This window comes from Grammomys surdaster, unplaced genomic scaffold, assembly GCF_004785775.1.
Source record: "Grammomys surdaster isolate TR1022 unplaced genomic scaffold, NIH_TR_1.0 202, whole genome shotgun sequence".
Lineage (NCBI taxonomy): Eukaryota > Metazoa > Chordata > Mammalia > Rodentia > Muridae > Grammomys > Grammomys surdaster.
In genome coordinates, this window is record NW_021604647.1 from 2,722,560 (window position 1) to 2,747,484 (window position 24,925).

At 43.8% G+C, this 24,925-nt stretch overlaps 1 protein-coding gene across 1 annotated transcript in view; it reads left to right on the forward strand.

The window, feature by feature from the left end:
• The first annotated feature begins 13,594 nt into the window (after positions 1-13,594).
• The window catches only part of Klhl24 (kelch like family member 24), a 29,701-nt gene continuing 18,370 nt past the window's right edge, over positions 13,595-24,925 (forward strand). The window contains exons 1-3 of the mRNA XM_028770483.1: positions 13,595-13,674; positions 18,595-18,654; positions 21,415-22,395. Coding sequence (XP_028626316.1) covers positions 21,476-22,395 — 920 coding nt within the window. The 5' untranslated portion in view covers positions 13,595-13,674; positions 18,595-18,654; positions 21,415-21,475. The remainder of the gene's footprint in view (positions 13,675-18,594; positions 18,655-21,414; positions 22,396-24,925) is intronic.

Below are 24,925 nucleotides of genomic sequence, written 5' to 3' on the forward strand. Positions count from 1 at the left end.
AGTGACATCACATCTAGACAACCCTACATCTTTGCCAAGGCAACCACTATACACTCCCAGAATCCACCTGGCTACCTCACCTTTACCTGGGAAAAGGCTACTTCACCGCCTATATAAAATAGGCAGAACTCCCTGACCTTGCTCTCTTTCTCTGCCATCTTCTCCCATTTTTCTCCCCCTACCTTTGCCCTTTGCCCTGAATAAGCTCCCCCCGCCCCCAACCGTTTGGTCTGGTGTTGTCTGTTCTAAGCTGTGCACCGAAGTCTAACACTGGTGCATTTGGGCCAAGACCGAATACTTCGGGTACCGCATTCGGTTGGGCAGCTCCTCCCAGATGCCAGCTGCTGTAACCGTGCAGGACAGAAGCCACATGGCTTGCCACCGCCACAGCCACCTCTACTGCCATCAATTGCTACCTGCCGTCACTGACCGAGTTATTTCCACCACTGCTACAGACCAACTCCATCCACCGCTGAGAGGCTCACAAAACTTCCACCACGTGAGCTGTGCCACTGCAGCCCCCACGTGGTGCTCTGCCACGTGGGCTAGATAGCCAGACAGGCCTACACAGACCTCACGGTTCCACCTTTCCTGATACCAGACTGCATACACCCGCAAACACACACCGGCATATTAATCGGTAAGGAGCTTTCAATTGGCAGGAGGGGCCCTGGACGCCCAGATAGGGCCTGGCCAGCCTTCCCTTGGCTAAGGGGTTGGCTGTTCATTGCCCCAGTCCATATGACTGGCCTTTAGCTGACCTACAACCTAGGACATTGACTGTTGGGTCACCCCCCAAAAGTAGTTCACAGCTCCCCCCAAGCTCTTACAGCTGCCGGAAATCCTGGTACCGGGTGGAGCTACTTTCTGGCGAAACTCTGGGAGTCCTGCCGCAGCCAAGGTCCCAAGATATTCTCGTGATGACCTGATATCTAGGCTGTTTGCCTGGTTTCGTTACTGACTTTTCTTTTGGGACAGTGATATGAATAGCTCTACAGTAACAGCTCCCCGTCACCCAATGGGCACTACATTGTCTTCGACTGCACCCCCAGACACCCCACTGGATTGTCTCCTCAAAAACCTCAAATCTCTAAAATTAATGCCTGATTTGAGGCCTTCCAAATTGATACACCTCTGAAATAAGGTCTGGGTTTGGTACCCTATAGAAAATGGATTAAAGTGGACACTTAATGGCATGCTAGACCCAATCATTTTAAAGGGTCTTAACACACACTGCCAGCAGTCTGGTAAATGGAAAGACATTCCCTATATCCAAGCATTTATCTACCTTCGCTCTAATCCTTCTGTGTGTTCTGCCTGTTCCACACCCCAGGTTCTCTTAGCCATGAAACCTACTCAACCCCCATTAGATGACACCACGACCTTAGATCCAGCTGATGAACCTCCTCCCTTCCATCACAGACCTGTTTCAATGCCACCGGAAACCCAAACTGTTGCCTCAGTTTCTTCTTCTCACCAGGATACCTCAGAGTCCACTGGCTCGACCTCCCCAGGCCTCTCCCCTCCTTCTGTGTCAGCTGCAGGCCATACTAATCTCTTGGCTTGGCACCAACCTTTACCCCTCCTATCACGAGTTCTAAGGCCACAGCCAAACCTCCAATTCCTTCTCCTCCAGGGACACCTAAACCAGCATCTGTTCTTCCTCTAAGGGAAGTGGCTGCTGTTGACAGTCTGGTCAGAGTACATGTCCCTTTCTCACTGAGTGAACTTTCTGAAATAGAGAGCAGACTGGATCCCTATACCTCTAACTCCTCTGCCTTCATCAAAGAGTTCCAGTATGTCACTCAATCCTATAGCTTGACTTTCCATGATATTCATATGATTCTCACTAACAATTTGTTTCCTGATGAATGCAGGCGAGTTTGGGAAGAGGCAAAAACACATGCAGATCAGATTCATCAAACAGACAGAACATATCCAATCGGATCTGAGGCAGCTCCTGACCAGGATCCTGAATGGAATTATAATTCCACAAATGGTATCTTAGCCAGAGATAGATTTATAACATGTTTTTTGGCAAGTCTAAGAAAGGCAGTGTTAAAGCCAGTAAACTTTGAGAAACTCCAAGGGATTGTCCAATACAAACAGGAAAACCCGTCTCAGTTTTAAGAACACCTTACAAAGGCTTTATTGCAGTATACTAATTTGGACCCTGAAAACCTAGAAGGTAAGCAACTCCTGATGACCTACTTTTTTCCCAGAGCTACCCCGACATAAAAGCTAAACTTAGGCAATTGGAGAGGGGGCCCCTAACTCCACAGGCAGAAGTCTTGGTGCTGGCCTTCAAGGTGTACCATGAGAGAGATGAGAAAGCCCAAAAACAGAAATAACACATGCTGGCAAAGGCTATCCGACCAGCCTCAGACACTACCCCTGACTTCTGGTCTTTGAAGGCTCAGGGACCACCTGGCCCCTGCTATAAATGTGGTCAACTTGGTCATTGAGCGAAGGCTTGCCCCAACCCCAGCAAGCCAAGGGGACCATGTCCTAGGTGTCATCAGAAGGGATATTGGGCTGCCGACTGCCCTCATGTCGTTCAGAACAGAGGGACATTGCTCACAGAAAACCCTTCAGCTGACCTTCTAGGATTGGCCATGGAGGACTGATGGGGCCCTGAGATCTTTCAACCTGACCACGCCTATCACTAGCAGGGAGCCCCAGGTAGATATTATGGTATGTGGAAGACCCATCTCCTTCCTCTTGGACACTGAGGCCACTTACTCGCTCCTGGTGAAGTTTTGGGGACCCACCTCACCTTTGCATTTTCCTATTGTAGGGTAGGAGGACAACCTTACCTTCCTCACCAGACACCCTCACTTAGTTGTATTTTTAGGGGTGTACCTCTCACCCATTCCTTTTTGGTAGTGCCTACATGTCCTGTCCCTGTGAGACCCGCCACAGTGTGGAAGCCCCTCCGGGGCCCCACCGCTGTGGCGGCCTCTAAATTTTCCCCACATTTTGGCGCATCCAACGTGGAGCACAGACACCCATGGACTTCAAGAACCAGGACACCTCAGTCTGCTACAGAACGCAGCTGAGCTTCTCGCCCTGCTTGTCTGGTGCTGTGAAGAATCGACTCAGTGAAGATTCCACGCTTCTCCCATGCTGACTAAAGCTGCAACTGCTTAATCTCTCACTTGGAGGATCTCTGCATTCCAGCCACGAGGACCCACATCTTCAAGCAAGCTGGCCAGACTGCCAAGTCTGCTAAGCAAGTACAGTCTCTCCCACGGGTGCTTCTAGGGCCTCTTTCTTCTTCCCCTATCCCTCTCCATTTCTCGGCTGTGGGTTGTCCAACGTGAGCCCACATGCCCCCCCCCCCCCTCCCAGGCCGGGGGGGCACGGGGTGGGGGCCCGTCGGGCCCCGGCTGCCCCCGAGCCCAGGGGTCCCCCATCCCTTTCATTTTTCTCGGCAGTGGGTTGTCCGACGTGAGCCCACATGCCCCTGTCTTGGTCCTGAGAACCAAGGATTTGAGACCAGTCAGTCTCCAGCCAACTTCTGGCCTGGAGATCCCCAGTCCAAGAGGTGTACACCCCCGTGGAACCTGAGTGAAAATTCCCCATGCTGGGCGGGGCCGCGCCTCGCTCACCTGGTGTTGCAGGGAATAAACTCAGCCAAGATCCCGTGTGATCCTGCCATGCTGACCTACTGTGCCATGGCAGACACACGGACCCACATCACAACAGAGATTCACGCCCGTGCGTGCCCACGCATGGGTCTACATCGTTCCCTACAGGTGGTAGAGGACTCGGACAAAGCCAGCCCCAAGAGTACCGTCCGCTGGCGCCCGCCAAGACCCTCTCCATGAAACTGTGAGTAACTCACCTGTAACAAGAGGGCTGACTCCCTACTTGGCCCCTCCCCCACTTCACCTTCTAGGTCATTTTCGGCCAGCTATAGCCCAGCTGGCTTGCCTGATAGCAGAGGGTCTGAGACTCAATCTGCACCCCTTCGCCTCTGTTTACCTTACAGTTTCTTTCTCACAACTAAAAACTCCAGGCTGAGCCTAGAGAAACTGCCGCTGCCTGTCCTCCCCTCCCCCTCTGACTGAGAACAGTGAGATGCTGACTCTAGGTGCTAGCCTCTAGGTGTCTTCCCCACCATGGCTCAGCTTTACACAGCCTTTTACTCCTTCTGACTCTGTTATCAAACTTCTATGTTTCTCACTTTAAAAGTTAGCCTTTCTTTTCTCTAAGAAAAACAAAAGGAGGAATGCCCTGGCTTCTAACAAGCCCTCTCCCCCACTGATTTTAAACCCTCCATTAATAATTTTCTCCCAAACAGGGTTACCCACAACAACAGTGTTCGTGCTTTTCAACCCAAAATGTTTTGCTTTTTGTTTAAATGTCTCCTTTTCTCTCTAATACTCGTGATATATGATATATGTCCAACACAATCTACTTCCACAGGTTAAATCAACATGCTGATCACCATCTTTCAGCTCTTAATTAACAACTAGTTTCCTTTTACAGACAAACTGTTGCTGCCTATGTAATTAATATGATTTTCTTCCTCAGCCAGCTAAAACAGACTCAAAGGTGACTTTTAAGACTAAAATTTCCTCAAACACCTTTGCTTTCTAGGATCTTAATGACACACCATGACGTGCCTGATCCCAAGTAGCCTAATGCTTACTACACTCACTTTACAGACATCCCCCTGCTGGGGTGCCGCTTCCCTGTTGTGATTATTCTACAGGTGCTCCCACAAATCCTGCAGAGACTTGTGGAGCCTCCTGGAACCTGCCTAGGATGCCATGCTGTCTTCTTACAGCCACACCACCTGACTGCAGATTCCAGAGACACGCTGAGATCCAGAGACACATGCCAAGATCCAGAGATGCTCACTGAGTCCTATGGACAGATTCAGACCTTCCAGCTACAAATGAACTCTTTTGCCAAAGTCAAATAGCTAAAGTTACATGTTAGTGAGGAAAATGTATGTCTATCTAGATTAGTCAGATATCACTACCCTCAAACTGTACCACCTAAATTCAATTGATTCGATGATCCCTTGCCTTCCCTACCCCCCCACTCCGCTTACCCTGTGACTTAATGGTGCTAACCCCTCTGGCCTACAGAGTGCTTTCTTTCGACTTCCTCATCCAAAATTTTCACAGTGACCCCCCTTTTTTAAAAAAGTAAAGGGGAGGAGATGTGGGACTGTGTAAGGGTATCCTGGGTCATGGTTGAGCAGGTGCCTAGAACCCCAAGACTCAGCAGACTCTGCGTGGGATTCTGCGTGAGAACCAGCAGAAGTTTGGCGCCCCCCAGAATCCAGGATCCTGAAAAGCAGTTACGGTCTCCATAGAATTACATTGTTCAGTCACATAGGCCAGGCTATAGGCCTCAGGCCGTAGGGATTTACATACTAATGAAGGCAGAGCAAATTAAGCATGCCTCCCCCAGATCCTCCCCCAGTCCTCCCCCTTTCTCCCTCCCTATATAACTCAGGACTGCCCTGAGTTTTGGGGTGTACACCTAGATCCATCTATCATCCATCATGACAATAAACCTTTTTGGAATCAAGGACTTCCTCGTGTTATTGGGGCCTGCCGCTGCCAAAGCCTCTAGGCTGCTGGATATAGGGTTCCTCCCGAATGTGGGACCCGCCACAGCATGGAAGCCCCTCTGGGGCCCCACCGCTGTGGCAGCCTCTGAATTTTCCCCACATGTCCCCTTATTGGGAAAGGATATTTTAGCTAAGTTGGGAGCCTCTATTTCCTTTGCTCCACCAATTCGCTTAAGCCCAAGCTCGCCAGCAGTTCCTCTGCTCCTCCATTTAGCCAATCACCCTACTAACACCAACATGTTATTTCCCTTACCAGCTTCTCAGGTGGACCCCGAGTTTGGGACATCCAGAACCCCTCTGTTGCTAAATATCATTCTCCTGTTGTCATCCAGTTACTGGACTTTACCAGGTACATCTGCCAAGTGCAATACCCTCTCTCTCTCCAGAGCCTCAGGGAACTTAAGCCTATCATTTCTGACCTCTTATGGAAAAAACTCTTTCGCCCCACCTCTTCCCCCTTTAACACCCCTATACTAGCAGTTAAGAAACCTAATGGTATCTATCGACTGGTTCAAGACCTCAGGTGCATCAACTCTGCAGTGGTTCCCCTCCATCCTGTTGTAGCTAATCCTTATACACTTCTTTCTACTATCCCCTCAGGGACTTCTCATTTTTCAGTCCTAGATCTCAAGGATGCATTTTTCTCTATTCCTCTAGACACCCAGTCACAGGACATATTTGCCTTTACCTGGACAGATCCTGACACCCACTTTTCTACCCAACTTACCTGAACTGTTCTACCTAAGGGATTCCAGGACAGCCCACATCTGTTTGGACAGGCCCTGGCTTCTGACTTACTCTCTTTATCTCTCCCTAGATGGAAGATTGTACTTTACGTAGATGTCCTTCTTTGTAGTCCCTCTCTAGAAATTAGCCAAGCTGACACAGCTGCTCTTCTAAATTTCCTTTCCAGTCGGGGCTATAGGGTCTCACCTTCTAAAGTCCAACTGTCCACTCCTCAGGTCACCCATTTGGGACTAACAATTACCCCAACCCACAAGTCTATTACCTTAGATAGAAAGAATCTGATTCAGTCTCTAACTGTTCCTTCTACAAAGGAAAAGATTTTATCATTCCTAGGAATGGCTAGCTTTTTGCATTCCTGGGTTCCTTCCTTTTCCCTACTTTCTCGTGCCTTATATGAAGCAGCACTAGGCCCCACCCATGAGCCTCTTCTCAAACCTGTTACTGAGCCCTTTCAAAGGCTCCAACAGGCTCTCCTTAAGGCCCCAGACTTACATCTCCCTGACCTGACTCATCCTTTTTCCCTCTACATAACTGAAAAGGAGGGATTTGCCCTTGAGTCTTAGGTCACCAACTGGGACCATCTTTTGCACCCATAACATACTCGTCAAAAAGACTAGATCTAACTATCCAGGGATGGGCACCTTGTATTCATACCTGAGCAGCTGCTGAACTCCTTATTTTAGAGTCAAAGAAACTAACTCTGGGACACTGCCTATAACTGTCCTCTCTTCTCACAACCTGTCACAGCTCCTAACTTATAAAGGCTTACAGACTCTACCTCCCTCCAGGGTTCTTTCTCGTCAGGTAGCTCTAATAGAAGACCCCACCCTCGCCTTTCAATCATGCCCACCTCTTAATATTTCCAATCTTCTTCCTTGACCTAATACTGACTACTCCCTATCTCACTCCTGTACTGAAATCTTAGAGAAACTATTACCTCATCCTTCACACATACAGGAGAGCACATTGCCTCAAGCCATCTTTACCTGGTATACAGATGGAAGCTCCTTTCTACATGAAGGGGCCAGGAAAGCTGGCTATGCCATAGTGTCAGACACCAAGGTGGTGGAGGAACAGGCCCTTCCTGTTCATACCACCAACCAACAGACTGAATTAATAGCCCTTACCCATGCCTTCCAGCTTGCACAGGGACATTCCCTCAACATCTACACAGATTCCAAATATGCTTTCCATATCCTCCTGTCCCATGATGATATCTGGAAGGAGCATGGGTTTCTTACCACAAAAGGAGGATCAGTAACTAATGCAAACCAATTATGGCCATGCTAAAGGCCTTCCATCTCCTCACAGCTATTGGGATTGTCCACTGCAGATCCCACGGATGACTCTATTGTCTCCAAGGGAAACAACCAAGCTGATGAGGCAGCTAGAGCTGCAGCCCTTAGGGGCCTAGAGTCATCTCACCCTCCCCAGGACATTTTTACACTGCAACCCACATCCCCACCTGCACCCCCTGACACTCGTCAAACTCTGTCCTATCTTCACCAACTCTTTCATCCTAACAGCCAAGCATTGTCTTATTTTGTTAAGACCCACCTACAGCCTACTCCTGAGGACTTAAGCTTCTTAAAATCTACCACTGCTTCTTGCAAAATCTGTCAGATGTCAGACTCCAACTCAAGGTATCGTAGCATCCCTTTTCCTACCTATCAGGTAGAGGTTCCCTTCCTGGAACCGACTGGCAACTTGACTTTACCCACATGCCCACTGTCAAACATGCCAAGTACCTCCTGGTCTTGGTGGACACCTTCTCAGGCTGGGTAGAGGCTTTTCCCACAACTAACAAAAGGGCTCAGACAGTCTCTGTTCTCCTCCTCAAGGAGATCATCCCCCAATTTGGTGTCCCAGCCTCCCTTCAGTCAGACGATGGTCCTGAATTTACTTCCCAAGTTTCTCAAATTCTATCTAAGGCCCTAGACATCCACTGGCATTTTCATATTCCCTACCACCCTCAAACTTCAAGTAAGGTAGGAAGAATCAACCACTCTTTAAAAACCACTCTTGTCAAGCTGTCACAGTAACTTCATCTTGACTGGGTAAAACTCCTATCTCTGGCTCTTTTCAGGCTACGAGTTCTCCCCAAGCGGCCTCTCCTCATCTCACCCTTTGAACTCATGTATAGACGTCCAGTTGTAACTCCTGGTCTTTCACCTAAATGCTCTCCCCTCCCAGACCATCTACTCACCCCATTACTTTGCCACCTCCGTTCTTTCTTGAGGAACTTTGCTGACCACCATCTACCTCAACCACACACTGTCTCCTGTCCACTGCCTGTCAACATTGGAGACCAAGTCCTTCTCTCCCCACCAGATCATCAGCCCTCACCCCCTCTCCCAAATGGCAGGGTCCTTTTAAGGTAACTCTTGTGACCCCTACAGCTGCTAAACTTGAAGGACTCCTCAAGCCTTTCATCCCTCCATCTAAAATCGACTCTTCTTCATACACGTCGACCCTAACAGGATCATACTCTATTAAGCTCCAGAGGACATCGAAATCACCCACCTTGTTCTCAATTCCAGAAAATGAGACTCCACTCCGACAGCAGAGCTCAACTTCACTGGACTAGACATGGGTTTCTCGTCCTCCCCCTGCTGCTTGTTCCTATTCAGGTCAGCCCTTACATCTGGAGGTTCAAGGTTCAAGAGACATCCACAGATAACAGTCTTTCCAAACAGGGTCAGGAAACTGCTCCATAGCCGGATGCCAAGAACCAATCCAAATTGCCATCATTCCTGTATCTGTTGTCCCATCTAAATATTATGTTCTCTATACTTGCTTTCTCTTTGCCCAGATAGAAGATTATTATATAAACTGGCCAGACGATTATGGAGGCTGCCCATATTGGTCTTGTCAGATACACATGCTAGGTTCATGGACCAACCATTTCTTCTACCAACACCACAAGACACTCGTTTCTATAAACAAGACCCACGGGATTCCAGCTGTGGTGCTTCAGAACTAACGGGTGCCAGATGTCCTGACAGATAAAAAAGATGGTCTTCACCAATTCCTCCAAGAAGGATGTCATTTTTAGGGAACATGAGACCTCCAGTTCTGAGATTTTTGAAAACCCATATAAAAGCAGATACTCTCTTTGTAACACCCTTTTTAGCCATCTTCCTGGTGTTATTATTTCTAACCAATTTATTAATCTGTTCCTGTTACAGAATTACCAGCCGCTATCCACAGAGGAACCTGATACACACATCTACCGATTGGACCCCGATGGTGAAAGTCAGCTGCTCCCCACAACGGACTATGCCCCTACACAGCAGGAAGTATTTTAAGAGACATGGCACCCCAACTCCCCTTTCACCTTCAGCTTCTCCTCCCCTTTTTTCTTCTCTTTATAATAAGAAAAAGGGAGGTATGTTGGTATCAGGCCCGAACCCAGTGACATCACACCTAGGCGACCCTACATCGTTGCCAAGGCAACTGCCATACACTCCCAGAATCCACCTGACTACCTCACCTTTACCTGGGAAAAGGCTACGTCACCATCCATATAAATAGGCAGAACTCCCTGACCTTGCTCTCGTTTCTCTGCCATCTTCTCCCATTTCTCTCCCCCCACCCTTGCCCTTTGCCCTGATTAACCCCTCCCCCCCTTGGAACCCTTTGGTCTGGTGTTGTCTGAGCTGCATGCTGAAGTCTAACACTCACTATATCCCATGTACTGCACATGTGTTTATTTTCCTATTTAATCCTCACAATTATACAACATAAGTACTTTTATCTTAATTTTATTTTTATATTTTAAATGTTTTTACATTTCAACATTTTAAATATCTTTTTTGTTTGGTTAGGTTCTTGCTATATCATCTAGGCTGGTCTCAAATCCTGATCTTCCTGTCTCAAGGTCCTCAGAACTGATATTACAAGTGTGAACCTCCACTCCTAGACTTATCCTCATTTTGAAGATGAGAAGACAGGCTGAGAAAGGTTAGCATATTCAAGTACGAGGATACTAGGAAGCAAAGCTAGCTTTTGAACCAAGCCTCTGACTATAAAGCACAACCGCAAACACCAAACTAGAGGATACAACTATCAAAGCGCTGAGCTTATGTAATGGAGTAACAAAAGCAACATAGCATAGCGTGACCTCTGGGCTATCCAGTGTGGAAACTTTCTGAGATCTTTAGGAGAACTTCAGAGAGGTTGTGTTGCTTGAAGTGGATGCCTAAACAGAGCCTCTGATGAGCAGAGCATCAGCTGAGATGACAAAATGAGAGCTCTTGGTCTGGAGGTTGTTGCTCAAGCTTTAATCAGCACAACTTCTGAAGAAAGTTGGTGAGATTTTTCAAGAACAGAAAGGAAGGTCACTTTTGGGTAGGTTTAGCCTCTCTCCTTCATGAACGCTGCAGGATTCATGGGATGAGTGACTGTCTACTAAGCAATTGAAAGACCATGAGTGGACAAGATAAATTCTTAGAACCTGTTGGCATCTTCAAGGAGAAGAGTGCCAGGCATAACGGATCAAGCTGAGCCTCATACATGCCTTTACAGGTCACTAGAGCAAGAAACTGGGGCCAGGAACATGAACTCTTTTCAACTCTGTGGTAGTTTGAATGATAATGGCTCCTATAGACCCATACGTTTGAATGCTTGGTCCCCAGTTAGTGGAACTGTTTGGAAAGGATTAGGAGGTGTGGCCTTGTTGGAGGAAGTGAGGGCTTCCCTTATACATAAAACATAAGCAAATAAACCTTTTCTAAAAATAAGAATGAATAACAGCAGATAGAAATAATATGATCAAAATGGGAATTCACACATCCAGAAGAGACCAACTGGGGAAGTTGAGGCAGTCAGCTGGAATTCCAACTTGAGCTTTCTTTCCATGAATGAACTTCTCATGGCTGAACTTCCAACTTCTTTTTCCCACTCTAACCTCTCTTGGAGATGACTCACTTTCTAGCTGTTTTCAAGGACACTTGACTTTTATGTTTTACTTTTGGGCTGTTTTACTGTTCTCTTCCCTCCCTGCCACAGAGTCAGGGAACTTCATCCTAGACAAGGGACCTTGGAGGACCCTTTAGACAAATACGTTTGGGTCTGAGTTGAGAGGGAAGGACCCCATTTCCAATGCCAGCTTCTTAGTAAGCTCAAACAGCACAAATCAATTTACCAATGTACATTACACTAATATTTATGCAACCCTGGTTCCATCTGTCTGTCGGAGTGACAGGCTGGACATGGTAGCATATACTCATAATCCGAGTACTCAAAGGACTGCCTTCAGAAGGCAAAAGATCAGAAGTTCAATGTTGCTCTCACTATATTGCCATTAGAGCGCATGCCTTCGAAGTACTAGACCCCAAGCTGCTTTGATTTGTATCTGTGTCTGTGTACCATGTTCATGCATGCTGTGACCATGGAGGCCAGAAGAGGGCACCAGATTCCCCAGAACTGGAGTTAGTTAATGATCAAAGCAGAGCATATCCAACCCCATTGTCGTTACACATATTAACTAGGCCAGACATCCCTACCCATAGAAAGAGTGTACATAGCATGGGCCACATTAACTAAGCCAGCTTCCTTACAATGTAAGATGCCCCTTTCCTCAGAAATTTTTAACAGTAGACAAACTAAGCTTCTAACTTTGGGCTCTACTGTACTGCTTGCTGCAGCATTAATAAAATGCTTGCCTGAAAAATGAGTGAGCTCAGCATCTCTCAAATCTTCCCCTCTTTAAAAAAAAAAATCTATCAATAGTGAGTTGGAGGTCAGCCTCAGAGATATTAAGACCCTGTTTTGAAACCTAAATAAAGGACCTAGAGCGATGGCCCCATTGTTAAAAACACTGGCTGTTTTAGAGAGGATAAAGTCTAGAATCCCAGCAATCCTACATGGTGGCTCATGTAACTAACTCCAGTTCTGGGGAATCTGGTGTCCTCTTCTGGCCTCCATGGTCACTGCATGCAGGAACATGGTACACAGTCGCAGATATAGGCAAAACACATTTAAATTTAAGAAAAAAACAAATTTAAATAAATAGAGCTGAAGATCTGACTTAATGGCTAAGAGCACTTACTGCTCTATTTAAAGTTCGGCTCCCAGCACCTACATCAGGTAGCCAGCCCCCAACTGCAGCTCCAGGGGGATCCAACGCCTCTAACATTTACCAGGATCTGCTTTCAGCCACACACACATACAGAGAAATAATAATAATAATAATAATAATAATAATAATAATAATAGAAAAATAATCCTAGTTTTCCTTCAAGTGTCTTGTTTAAATCAATTTGGGGAGGAGATGGGAGAAGAGAAAGGAGGGGAAAAGGGGACAGGAGGAAAGGTAGTAAGAGAGGAGAAAATATAAAAATAAATCTTGCTTTGACAAGAGTCAACCAAAGGTAAAGATCCTCAAAGCTGATAGCACTAACTGGTCAAGCCAGAGTGGCTAGCAGTTTTATTGAAGACCTAGCCATGAGCCTTAAGAAAAGTCAAAGAAAGGTTTCCCCTCGTACAAGAAGTACTCAGTCGGCATGTTTAAGGTTAATCGGACATGAGAAGGAGGCCTAAAAGCTCATCAAACGGCCTGCCCATCAACTCTCCTCACGCCTCTACCTTGTGGCAACACATCTTTTTAATGGAGGCACGGCTGTCTTAATGAAGTGCAGAAAGAAAAAGTACACGGTAACTTTTATCAAAAGCTAGAACTAACCAAACATTTTCAAGAGCAGAGGACGATCATCCTTGAAAAGGAATCTCCTAGAAACAAAATGTCTTGAAGAAAATTCCATGTGCCTCGGAAAATAAAGGTTACAATTTTTGTTCGACTCCTGCGTCTGATTAAGACAAAAAAGGTAACATAGGCACTGACAGCAACCTTGACAGATTTATAAAGAAAGCATCTTCTGCACTTATGACCAGGCTTCTAGTACATTCCCCCTCTCAGGCCCTCTGATTTCCAAGTGCCTTATTCCAAGCTCTAAGGTACGCTAAGTCCTGGTCTCGTGCTTTGGCTTTGGGATGTAAAGAGCTCTTTGAAGGCAATCAACATACCACTGTTGATCAAGATGCATTCCTTTAACCTGATTCTACCTTAAATAAATGTTTGGAGTTAGCAGCCAGGGGTTGGGTTTCCGCCCTTAGCGGAATCCAAGTGGCCTGACGCCCCACCGGCAGTAAGAACTACATCTCCCAGTGTGCTCCGGGAAGAGGAATGTATCCCCCCCATTGGCCAAGGGTGGGTGACGCTAAGTGTTTTGGCCGGACGGTCACATGTTTCCTTTGTTGTGAGCCGGAGGAGACGCGGGTGCAACAGGGACTGCCAGAGTCGCCGCTCTCCCGCTTCCAGCCTGCGCCGAGAGGTACCAGGGTGGCCGCTCCAGGCGGCCCGCGACCGCGGCGCTGATCCCCAGCTCCGGCGGGAGGGAGACGAGGGGCCCGACCTGCTAGAAGGCCAATGCGGCCTCGGGCGTGGGGACCCGGCAGGGAAGAGTTCCGCGGCAGCGATGCGCTTCGGACGGAAGCGTCCGGAGTGCTCTGGCCTCGGACCTGGCGTTTCCTTGGGGTGACCATGGGTGCTGTCGCCGAGCATCGATAAGGATCGGAGTGCTGGGGCCACAGCAGCCTGCAGCACGGTTGCGAAACTTGCGGGGCGTGGTCACCTGACCGTTACCCGCCCCGGCTGAGCCTTTGTTTACCGGGAGCGCGGCCTCGGGCTGTCCCAGGGGAGCCCCCACCCGGCCGCCCGCTTCCTTCTCCGCCGGCCTCTGCTTCTTAATTTAGTTCCCAATGTTCCCGCCCCCAAGTCCAGGACACCCGAGGCGAAGATCATTCCGGCGGCCACGATTGGGCGCTGCAGGCGGGCCGGGCCGGCGAGTTCCGAGTTTTTATTGGTGGGGGATGGTAGGTGGGTGGCCCGTGCTGGCAGTTCCGCCCTCGCCTGAAGGTGACCTGGAGGACGCGGGCGCCGCGGGAGGGAGCAGCGGAGGGGGATGGGTAGGGAGGGGGCGTGCCCCCGCGGAGCTCGGGGACTAACCGGAGCGGCTAGGCTTCGGTCTTACAGCGCGCAGAAGTCAGCTGCTGCGAACTTGCCCTTGCCTGCTCTGTCCAGCCTTAGGTAGTAAAGGGAAGCCTCAATGTCAGCTCTAGCGGATTTTAATCATGTCAGGTTTTTTCTGTTAGTGTTCTCAGCTGACGCCTGACACAACCACTAGGTGGTTGATAAGCTTTAGTGTCTTGTTTTTCTTCATTAAGATAAGCTTTAGTGTCTTGTTTTTCTTTATTAAGATTTAATTATTTAATCCTTGCCACTTAAGATTTAAACCATGACTTTTACCTTTAAAAAGATAATTTGAAGTTGTTCACCTAAGTTTTTTCTTTGGGGTTTTTTTGAATGAGTTTTCTTAGCTTTCCCTTTGGGGACATTTCCAGCCGCACACACTTTTGTGTATTAATCTTCCAGGTAATTCGGAAGTTTCTGAGAAGTGAGTAGAAGATGTGTTTGGAGAACTGCACATTATTAAGATCACCAAAAGCCCAGTCATTTCCAGCCAGATGATATTAAGGGTGGTTTTCCGAAGCTCATAAACTTATGGTGCAGTTAGGTTTTGACATTTTATTGCAAAAAAGTTGAGCTTCTTCAGTGAAGCAAGTATTAATATACCTTTAAAAAGTTTATTCTGTGTGGGTGTTTTCACCAGCATGTGTGCACCACTTGTGTTCGGTGCCAAAGAAGGCCAGAAGAGGACATCAGATCTCCTGGAACTGGAGTTATAGATGGCTTAGGTTGTGGGCTGCCTTGTGGGTGCTGGAAACCAAACCTGGGTCCTCTTCAAGAGCACTGCTAAACTCCAGCCGCCTCTTAATATTAAAAATTAAAGTGCTGATGATTATATTAGAATAAGGAGCTGTCTGATCAGAACACAATCTCTAGTATACTAAGGTTATTTAGTAGACCTTAATATATACAAATGCAATGCACTGTACTTTAATAAAAACTACCATTTGATAAATTGAGTTTCTTTAAACAAAGGCTGTGACGTAGTCTCTAAACAGGAAGAAGAAAACAATATTCTATGAGCTATCAGTTATATCTTAAACTTTCCTGGCTTTTGTCCAGATTGCTCAAACCTTAATGCTTTTTCAGTGGGGTTTTTTAACTTCCTTATTTTCCTGCCATTTCATTAAGAATCAAGCCTTTGGAAAATAAATACTTAGCAAATATGTTGCAGCATTTATTCTTATATGTACTTTACTCTTACCTGGAAAATTTAGGACAGCTCTTTTATCAAATATGTACGTGTGGACTCTGTAATGAAAAATGTCAATAAAATGTCCTCACAAGCATTTATAAAAAAAAATTCATTTCTGTTAGGACTGCAACAATGATACTAGACAGCTGGATGGTTTTTAACATTTCTGTTCTTCATGCTATAGATACTCCCATAAGCTCAACAAGGTGAATCCCCTGTGGCTAGTTCCAGTTATTTGGGAGACTGAGGCAAGAGCAATACTCAGTAGATCCAGGAGTTCAGCCTGGGCAACATGGACTTGGGGGGGGCAACAAAAGAAAGCTGTTACTTTCAAGAGTTGTAACTCTTCCATCACCCCCTTCCCCAAACACACATACTCTCCTGTGATACTCAGGACTGAACCAAGGGCCTTCTCACACATGCTAGCCACTGAATTCTCCTTAGTTGGCTGATCTTAGATGATCTAAAACACTCTAAACAAAATAGAAAATAAAGAGAATGAAAACCTTCTTAAGGGTGGAGTTCATGTGTATAACTCCAGAGGGGGTGGGGTGGGAGGAAAACCTTGTCTTAAACCAAAGTGATTAGGTTGTTGGAGTTTCTAAAATTATTTCTGAATAATTGGTGCAATACTATGTTAAATAAAAATCATTGACTTCTAAGTGGTTTTGTATATTAAAAGGCCATTTAGAATTCCAGGTCACAGAGCATATTTATTGACACAGTAGCTGGTTTAGTTGTAATAAGCCAAAATTAATTTTGGTAGCAGAAAAAGTAACTGTCAAAATTCTGTTTCTCTCTCATTTACAAGAACTTGTTTTGTAGTCCTGGCTGGCCTGGTACTTGGCATGTAAATTAAAACAGCCTCTAATTCACAGTGATCCTCCTGCCTCTAGCTTCTGGACTGCTGGGGTTACAAGTGTTCACTCTCTTGTTTTGCTAGGACTTTCATTTTAAAATAAAAATGCAGTAAGTATATTTGCAGGGGAGGGGACCTGCAGTCAGTCAGAGCCTTTTCAGGCAGTAAAAATGCCTGAAATTTGTATATTTTTGTAAAATTTATATTTTATATGTTTCATATTTATGTAATTTTGTAAAATGTATATGCATATGTAAGAGTCTGCTTAGTGTAGCATAGTACTTTTGTAAAAGATTTAGTCCATTGGAAGCATTTGTTAGCATTCTTTTACATTATTATTAGATCTTTAAAGCTATGTCTTTTAGTTGCCCTTTTTTGTTTTTGCTTTATCCATGGTTCAGTTTGATAACATGTAATGTGGAACATGATGACATGGATGGTTGGCACATTGTTAGGTACTATAACAGTAGCATGTATGTCATTTGTTTCTTGTGTTGTCATCTTTGGAAGGCCCTAGGTGGGTCTATACAATATGTTTGTAGTCTCTTTGTAGAGGATTCTTTTAAAGGAAAATGAAGCTTGTTGTGTTGCCACACTGTAAATCACACCTTTTATAGCTCTTTCAGACTTTGTATTTTGACCACGTCTGTCCCTTGATCTTTATCTATTCAGATCTTCAGGATTACCCAACTGGTCAATCTGGAACCTTTAATCCCAAAGGCAGGCAGATTGCTGTATGTTATAGGCTAGCCTCGTTTACACCAGGTTATTTCAGAATAACCAGAGCTACTTATAGAAACTCTGTCTCAAACAGAAACCAAATATCAATTTTAAAAAAGAGAAAAGCATAAGTATTACTTAAAAGTCTGCAGAAAACGATGGATGGGTTGTTTTTTACTTCCAATGGTCTAATTCCACAGCAAATGAATTATGGAGAAGCTCTATTCCAATTCTTGCTTGAGATTTCTGCTAGAGAAATGCTGAGAATTTGGATCCATTTCAGTGTTACTCTTGGAGTTCTTGTTTGATTCTAGTCTTGGCCAACCCTACAGTGTCTAAAATTGAATTTTGATCTAGCATTTGCTACCCTGGTGTCAGACAGTAGTGATACTCTCTTTCAATGGCTTTGGGCCTTACTAACTACTGGTAAAGAATACTTACAGGTGGGACAAACCATCACCTCACTTACCAAGATGGAATATTCTTCATCAAGTGTACACATAAATTAGACTGCCTGATGAAAGCAAGGAAATACACAAGATAGTATTTATGTCCTAATCATAGCTTACTCTGGGTATAAAGATGTGATTGTTTGTGTTTTGGGTTTTTTGTTTGTTTGTTTGTTTTAAGTTGATTACTCATATTTGTTTTTAATACGGACTCTTGAATCTGCCTAAACTTAAGAATACACAAGTTCTCTTTATGGATAACTGGATCAGAAACCAAGCCCAACCACTTGCTGTTAAATATAATTGCTATATTATGTACTACTCTAAATCCTGGTGTGTAGTTTTATTTTAAACATTCTTCTCCATCTCCTACATATAAACACATACACAGATACACACAATAGCTCACAAAGACATTGCTTAGTTAGTTGTTGTGTAGACATTGTAAGGTTCAGTAAAGCAGAATTATGTATTAAAATTATTTGATAAGCTTGGAGGTTCTATATAAAAGTATATAATAAAAGCTTAAATTAAAAACAGATGTTTTTTTTAACTCTTGAGATTTTCTCAAATTGATTCCATCGTTACATGTAGTACAGAGTGAATAAACTGTTTACTTTCGTTGTGTTTTGGTTTTGATATCAACTTTGAGTCTGCCTAAATTTAAGACATCAACTCTTAAGAGTAACTTAATTTTATCAAATTTGAGTGCAACTTAAGTTTGTAGGCATTCTTCAAATATTCAAAGTATAATTATCCCAGGATATACTTTTCTTCATCTCACTGTCAAATTTAGCTTACTATTTCCACGAGTAGTAAAAGAAATTTGAATATAATTGAATATAAAATTATTAGTTTGCTTTAAGAAAGTTACTTTTAATGATCTGTATGAAAGTGAGCTTTAAGTAAGAAATTATAATTTACTAAGAACTGTTTTCAGCATATTACTAATGTACTTGAGCTGATAGCATCTGCCTTATATGTTACTGTTCTCTATTTTAGGTGTGAAAATTTAAATAACACAATTTTGCCTGGGGCTTTGGTCAAACAAATGCTGAGAAGGTATATTTATATTTATTCGCTATTTAAACATTGCTACTAGTTTAAACTATTTCTTTAACCTGGGATCAGTTGGTGCTAGTCAGAATAATATTGAATAACAGTGACTAGTTCTATCTTAAGACAATTGAACACTTGTAACCCCAACTCTGAGGAAATGCAGTTGCATTTTTAACTATTGCTAGTTTATTTGTTAAAAAAAAAAGATAAGTAAAACTTTATTTATAAAAATGGGAAATCAATGGCTGATTAGTTATATATGGAAGACTGAAAGTTAAACTTCGAAAACATATCATGCCATAAGATGACTTTGCAAGTCATTCATCGTGTGATAAGTAGTAAGAATTTGTATTTGGTTCTGTTGTGGAAGGCCGGTTAATGGAGTGTTCTAAGAAAGCTCAGAAAGAGCAAGGGGTTCTTTGCTCTGTTTTGTTTTTTGTTTGTTTTGTTTTGTTTTTGAGACAAGGTTTTCATGTAGGCATGGCTGTCTTGGAACTAGTTCTGTAGACCAGGCTGGCCTCAAGCTCAGAGATCCACCTGCCTCTCCCTCCCAAGTGCTGGGGTTAAAGATGATTGCCACTACTGCCCAGCAAGAAAGCAAGTTTTTTTTTTTTTCTTTTTTTGAAAGCAAGTTTTAATTAACCTCTCTGTCCCAAAATTTACCTAATACACCATACATTGCCCTAGCTACAGAAAGCAGGCTCATGTTTTCCTGTAGGTGTCAAGGAAATGCAAATGTGTGTGTGGAGCCCACAAGGTCTAGTAGGTGAAGGGTTCTTTTTTCTTAAGGTGGTAATTTTGTTGTCTTTGTTGGCTGGTTGGTTGGTTTGATTTGTTTTGAGTTTTTAGACAGTATATCTCTGTAAGTCAGGCTGGCCTCAGACCCGCAGCTGTCTTCCTGCCTCTGCCTCATCAGGGCTAAGATTGCAGGCACACATTGCCATGCCCAGCTTAAAGAAGTTTTTCATGTCGACACCAGTAGTTAGTTGTATCACTAATCAAGGTCCTAATTGTTTATGTGAATTTTCTGAGCCTGAAGTACAGCAATGATGACAATGAACTAAGTGAACTGATACAAAGAATACATCCTTGATTTTCTGGATGTTTGATTTGGGAAACACACTTTTAACTAATTTCCATAATTTTTAATCTAGTCTATTAAAGATTCAAATATGAATTCCTTTCCATGTCATAACTATTTCTGTGTGTATGTTTGTTTTGAGGCAGGGTCTCATGTATCCCAAACTAGCCTAGAACTCACTCTCTAGCTGAGGATGATCCTGAACTTGAAATGTTCCTGCCTGCCAAGGACCAGTCTCGCTTGGTTGAGGGTTCCTGAAAAAGGGGTGTTTGGGAGCAGCAAAGGAACAATTTGAAGTCAATCGAGGGTACAACCTGACAGCTCTGTGTTCTGCTTGAGCTGGCTCTTCACACAGCTCACCTATTCATACCAAAGCACAGTCTTTTATTTATATATTAATTTAATCTTTTGATTATCCCACGAATCAGCATTTTATGACCATAGCCCCTTGATTCTTAAAAAAAGACAGCAAGTGCATTTTTTAACATAGCAAATGTATTCAGACATCTGCCTCCCTTTGTTTGTAAGCACAGACAATAAACTAGCAGGGTAAGATCCAGCTCTCAGATTACCATTCCCATCACCCCTAGACCTAAATTCACTCTGTCCCAGGCTAATCTTGAACAGGAATCTACCTGCCTTTGTAAGCACAGACAGTAAGCTACCTGGGTGGGATCCAGCTCTGAGATCACTATTCTCACTTAGGCTGGATCTAAATTCCATCTGTCCCAGGCTGACCCAGGAATCTGCCTTTGTATCTTTCTGATAAACTGGCTCATTAGTGCAGCTGCCTTTGTTCTTTTAGGTCCATGAAGCCCTTCATAAAATTAATATTGGATCCTTATATTTAGCATAGTTGAGAAATTATATGTCCTTAAGTTCATGTTTTCAGAGGAGGTGTTTATTACTTCTATTTTTGTACTGTTTAGTTTTTTGCTTGGGGGGTTTTTGTTGTTTGCTTTTCAACTTGACATAAGCAAGAATTTTTTTGGAAAAGAGGAACTTCAATTGAGAAAATGCTCCCATTGAGTTGCAAGGACAATTTTTTGATGATTGACATATGTGGGCCCAGACCACATGGGGGTAGCACCATCCCTGGACTGGTGGTCCTGGTCTGCACAAGAAAGCAGCTGGGCATGACATGGGATACAAGCCAATATACTACTTCATGCTCTCTGCTCAGTTTCTGCCTCAAGTTCCTTCCCTGACTTCCTCAGTGACAGAGTATAACCCTGAGAGTTTCAAGCAGAAAGAAACCTTTTTCTTCCTGAAGTACAGCAATGGTCATGGTGTTTCTCATAACAATAGTAATCTAACCAATACAGTTTTCTCTAAACTCCCATTATAAATAGGTAGTACTGAGTCACAATATTAAATGTGCTTGTTATTTAGGCCCTGCTGAGACCCACTCAAGAGTTCAAGGTTATCATTAGTTATAAAGATGAGCTTTAGTGAGGTCAAGACTAGTCTGATCTACATAGAGAACTCCAGCAGGCCAGCCAAGAGTACATACAGATACTTTAGGATATTGCAAAGTAACTCTTATGTTCTAATCCTGCAAATGCAAATTTTTATCAGTTTTTATTGAAATGAGCTAGTGTATATTATAGAACATATTAATCATGTGACTTATATCTACAAAAAAAATGAAATTGTCTAAATATTTTTATTTTGTTTTTTAGTTACATAAAGAAGATCTCTAGGAGCCATTTCTCAACAATTATATAGTCAACTGATGTAACAATGGTACTAATATTGGGTCGCAGATTAAACAGAGAGGATCTTGGGGTGCGTGATTCCCCAGCAACTAAGCGTAAAGTTTTTGAAATGGACCCCAAATCTCTGACAGGTCATGAGTATTTTGACTTCTCTTCAGGATCATCCCATGCTGAAAACATCCTTCAGATATTTAATGAGTTCCGAGACAGCCGCTTATTCACAGATGTTATTATCTGTGTGGAAGGAAGAGAGTTCCCATGCCATCGCGCGGTCCTCTCAGCCTGTAGCAGCTACTTCAGAGCCATGTTCTGTAATGACCACAGGGAGAGCCGAGAAATGCTGGTTGAGATCAACGGCATTTTAGCTGAAGCTATGGAATGTTTTTTGCAGTATGTATATACTGGGAAGGTGAAGATCACAACAGAGAATGTCCAGTATCTCTTTGAAACCTCCAGCCTCTTCCAGATTAGTGTTCTCCGTGATGCTTGTGCCAAGTTCTTAGAAGAACAGCTTGATCCTTGCAACTGCTTAGGAATCCAGCGCTTCGCCGACACCCACTCACTCAAAACACTCTTCACAAAGTGCAAGACCTTTGCGTTACAGACTTTTGAGGATGTGTCCCAGCATGAAGAATTTCTCGAGCTTGACAAAGATGAACTTATTGATTATATCTGTAGTGATGAACTTGTTATTGGTAAAGAAGAGATGGTTTTTGAGGCTGTTATGCGCTGGGTCTACCGAGCGGTTGATCTGCGAAGACCACTGTTACATGAGCTTCTGACGCACGTCAGGCTTCCTCTTTTGCATCCCAACTACTTTGTTCAGACAGTTGAGGTGGACCAGTTGATCCAGAATTCCCCTGAGTGTTACCAGTTGCTGCACGAAGCAAGACGGTACCACATACTTGGCAATGAAATGATGTCCCCAAGGACTAGGCCACGCAGGTGAGAAGGTGCTTTGCAGATGTACTAATACAGTTGTTGTAACTATATATTTTAAACTCCTGAACTCAATCTCATTTGGATGTATAGGTTATATGAGGCATACGCAGTTGAAGGTTTATTTGGTGTTTTAGGGATGTAGTTTAGTTTGTAGAGGACTTACCTATATAAACTGGGCGTGGTCGTACATACCTGTAATCTTAGCACACAGAGACAGGTGGATGAGAGTTAAAGGTTATCTTCAGCTACTATGTAAATCTTATATTTTTAGTCTGTGCTTAATGTCAGTCTCAACTTTCAGTGACTGTTTTAGTGTTCTACCTCCCAGGTGCTAGCATTACTGACATGTGACCATGCCCCACTCAAGTCCTTTGTCTGAATTTGAAAACTATACCCATGTTAAAGAACAGTTAAGCTTATGTTTGGGGAGAACTGTGATTATTGGTATTTCGTGTGTGTGTGTGTGTGTGTGTGTGTGTGTGTGCGCGCGCCTTAATAAAAAGCATAGATTTATTTGGCGGGGGTGTATCTCTGTGGGTGCCAACTCCACAGCATGTGTGTGGAAGTCTGAAGGCAACTTTTTGGAGTCAGTTTTCTCCTCCCACCTTTACATGAGTTCTGGGGAGACAGTGGTCCCCAAGCTTATATGGTAGCACCTTTACCCGCTGAGCCATTGAACCAGCCCTGGATTTACTTTTCCACAAAGGGTTTTTTTTTTTTTAAGTTTATATGTATGGTTGTTTGTTTGCCTGCATGTAAGTCTGTGTACCACATACATGTAATACCCATAGAGACCTGAAAAGGGCATTGAATCCTTTAAAACTAGAGTTAAAGACAGTTGTTAGTCCCAGTGTGAGTACTGGGGATTGAACCCAGTTCCTCTGGAGGAGCAGCCAGTGTTCCTAACCAATGAGCCATCTCATTAGCCCCATTATTTATCTTTTATGTATATGAATGTTTTGCCTGCATGTATGTAAGTGCACTCTGTACATGCCTGGTGTGTGAAGGACACAGACTTACTTTTTACTGATTATGGTAAAAGTACATGACACAAAATTTACCATTATACCCAATTTCAACAGTATAGTTATCATTGTTAGATATAATTAGGATGTTGTAGAACCAGTATTTATTTTTCTATACTACTTTTCCTGTAAATTTAATGTAGGTTATAAAAATCATGCCCTTATCTTTGATCTTGAGTGTCTTTGTTTTAGAACATACTTAAGATTCATCATGTAAGTTAGTTCTTTAAATCTATACTAGTTTAACTATAGCAAGATTTAATCTCTTTTGTATATGAAATAAGGCTGACAGTGTTGTCTTCAGAGTTTGCAATGAAACTATTAAATGGAACACTTTTTTCCCTTGTGTGTGTATGAGTGGCTATGAAGGCAGAGGACAACATGCAGGAGTCAGTTCTCCTACCGTGTGAGTCCTAGGAATTAAACTAAGGTAAAACTTGGCAGCAGGTGCCTCTTGTCCAGTGTGTCATCTCCATGTCTTGTGTGTCCCTCTTAAAGCTGATGTTTAATCTACATTAAGCCTCTTAAAAAACATTTCCAGGTTTTTTTTTAAGAAATTATGTACAGTACTGGGTAATTACTACATAAAATTTTACTAACCTACCTACCTTCCTTCCTTTCTTAAGACAGGGTCTCACTGTGTAGCCTTGGCTGGCCTGGAACTGATAGATAGTACTGGAATTAAAGGCATGCACTACCCTGCCTAACATTTTTTTTTGTATGATTCAGTTATTTATTTTATGTATGTGAGTACACTTTTGCTGTCTTCAGATACACCAGAAGAGGGCGTCAGATCCACGTCCTATGTGTCCCTCATTACAGATGGTTGTGAGCCACCATGTGGTTGCTGGGAATTGAACTCAGGACCTCTGCAGCCAATGCTCTTAACCTCTGAGCTACCTCTCCAGCCCCCCTCACTCCCCTTTTTATAAGGTAGAAGAATTTAGGTAAGTAATTGTAGGGCTTTTTCAGTGTTGCTCTGTTTGTAGTGCTAGGGATCAAATCCAAGGCCCTCTGTGTACTATGCAAGTACTCTAACACTGAGCTTCATCCCTAATAAAAGAAATGTATAAAAAGGAAGTAGGGACCTGGGGCTGTAGCTCTGTGCTTGACTAGCATGCCTGAAACCCTGGGTTGGATCCCCAGCACCATGTAAACCTGGGATAGAAGAACATATCTGTAATCCCATCACTCAGGAGAAGGATCTGAAGTTGAAGCTAATCCTCCCTACATACCAAATTCAAAGCCAACCCTAAATACTACCTCAAAAACAAAAGCCACATGTGGTCGCACATGCCTATAACCCTTAACTGAAAAGGCAGAGAAACAAGATTACTTTGAGTTCAAGATGGCTTAGTCTACATAGCAGGTTTCAGGCAGAGCAGAGCTAGATAGCAAAACTCCCCTGTGGACCAAAATAAATTAAAAGAAACAAATGAGATACAGTAGCCACATTCCTGTATAGAATGCATAGAAGACTGACAGAGCTGGGAGATTCTGTATCCAGA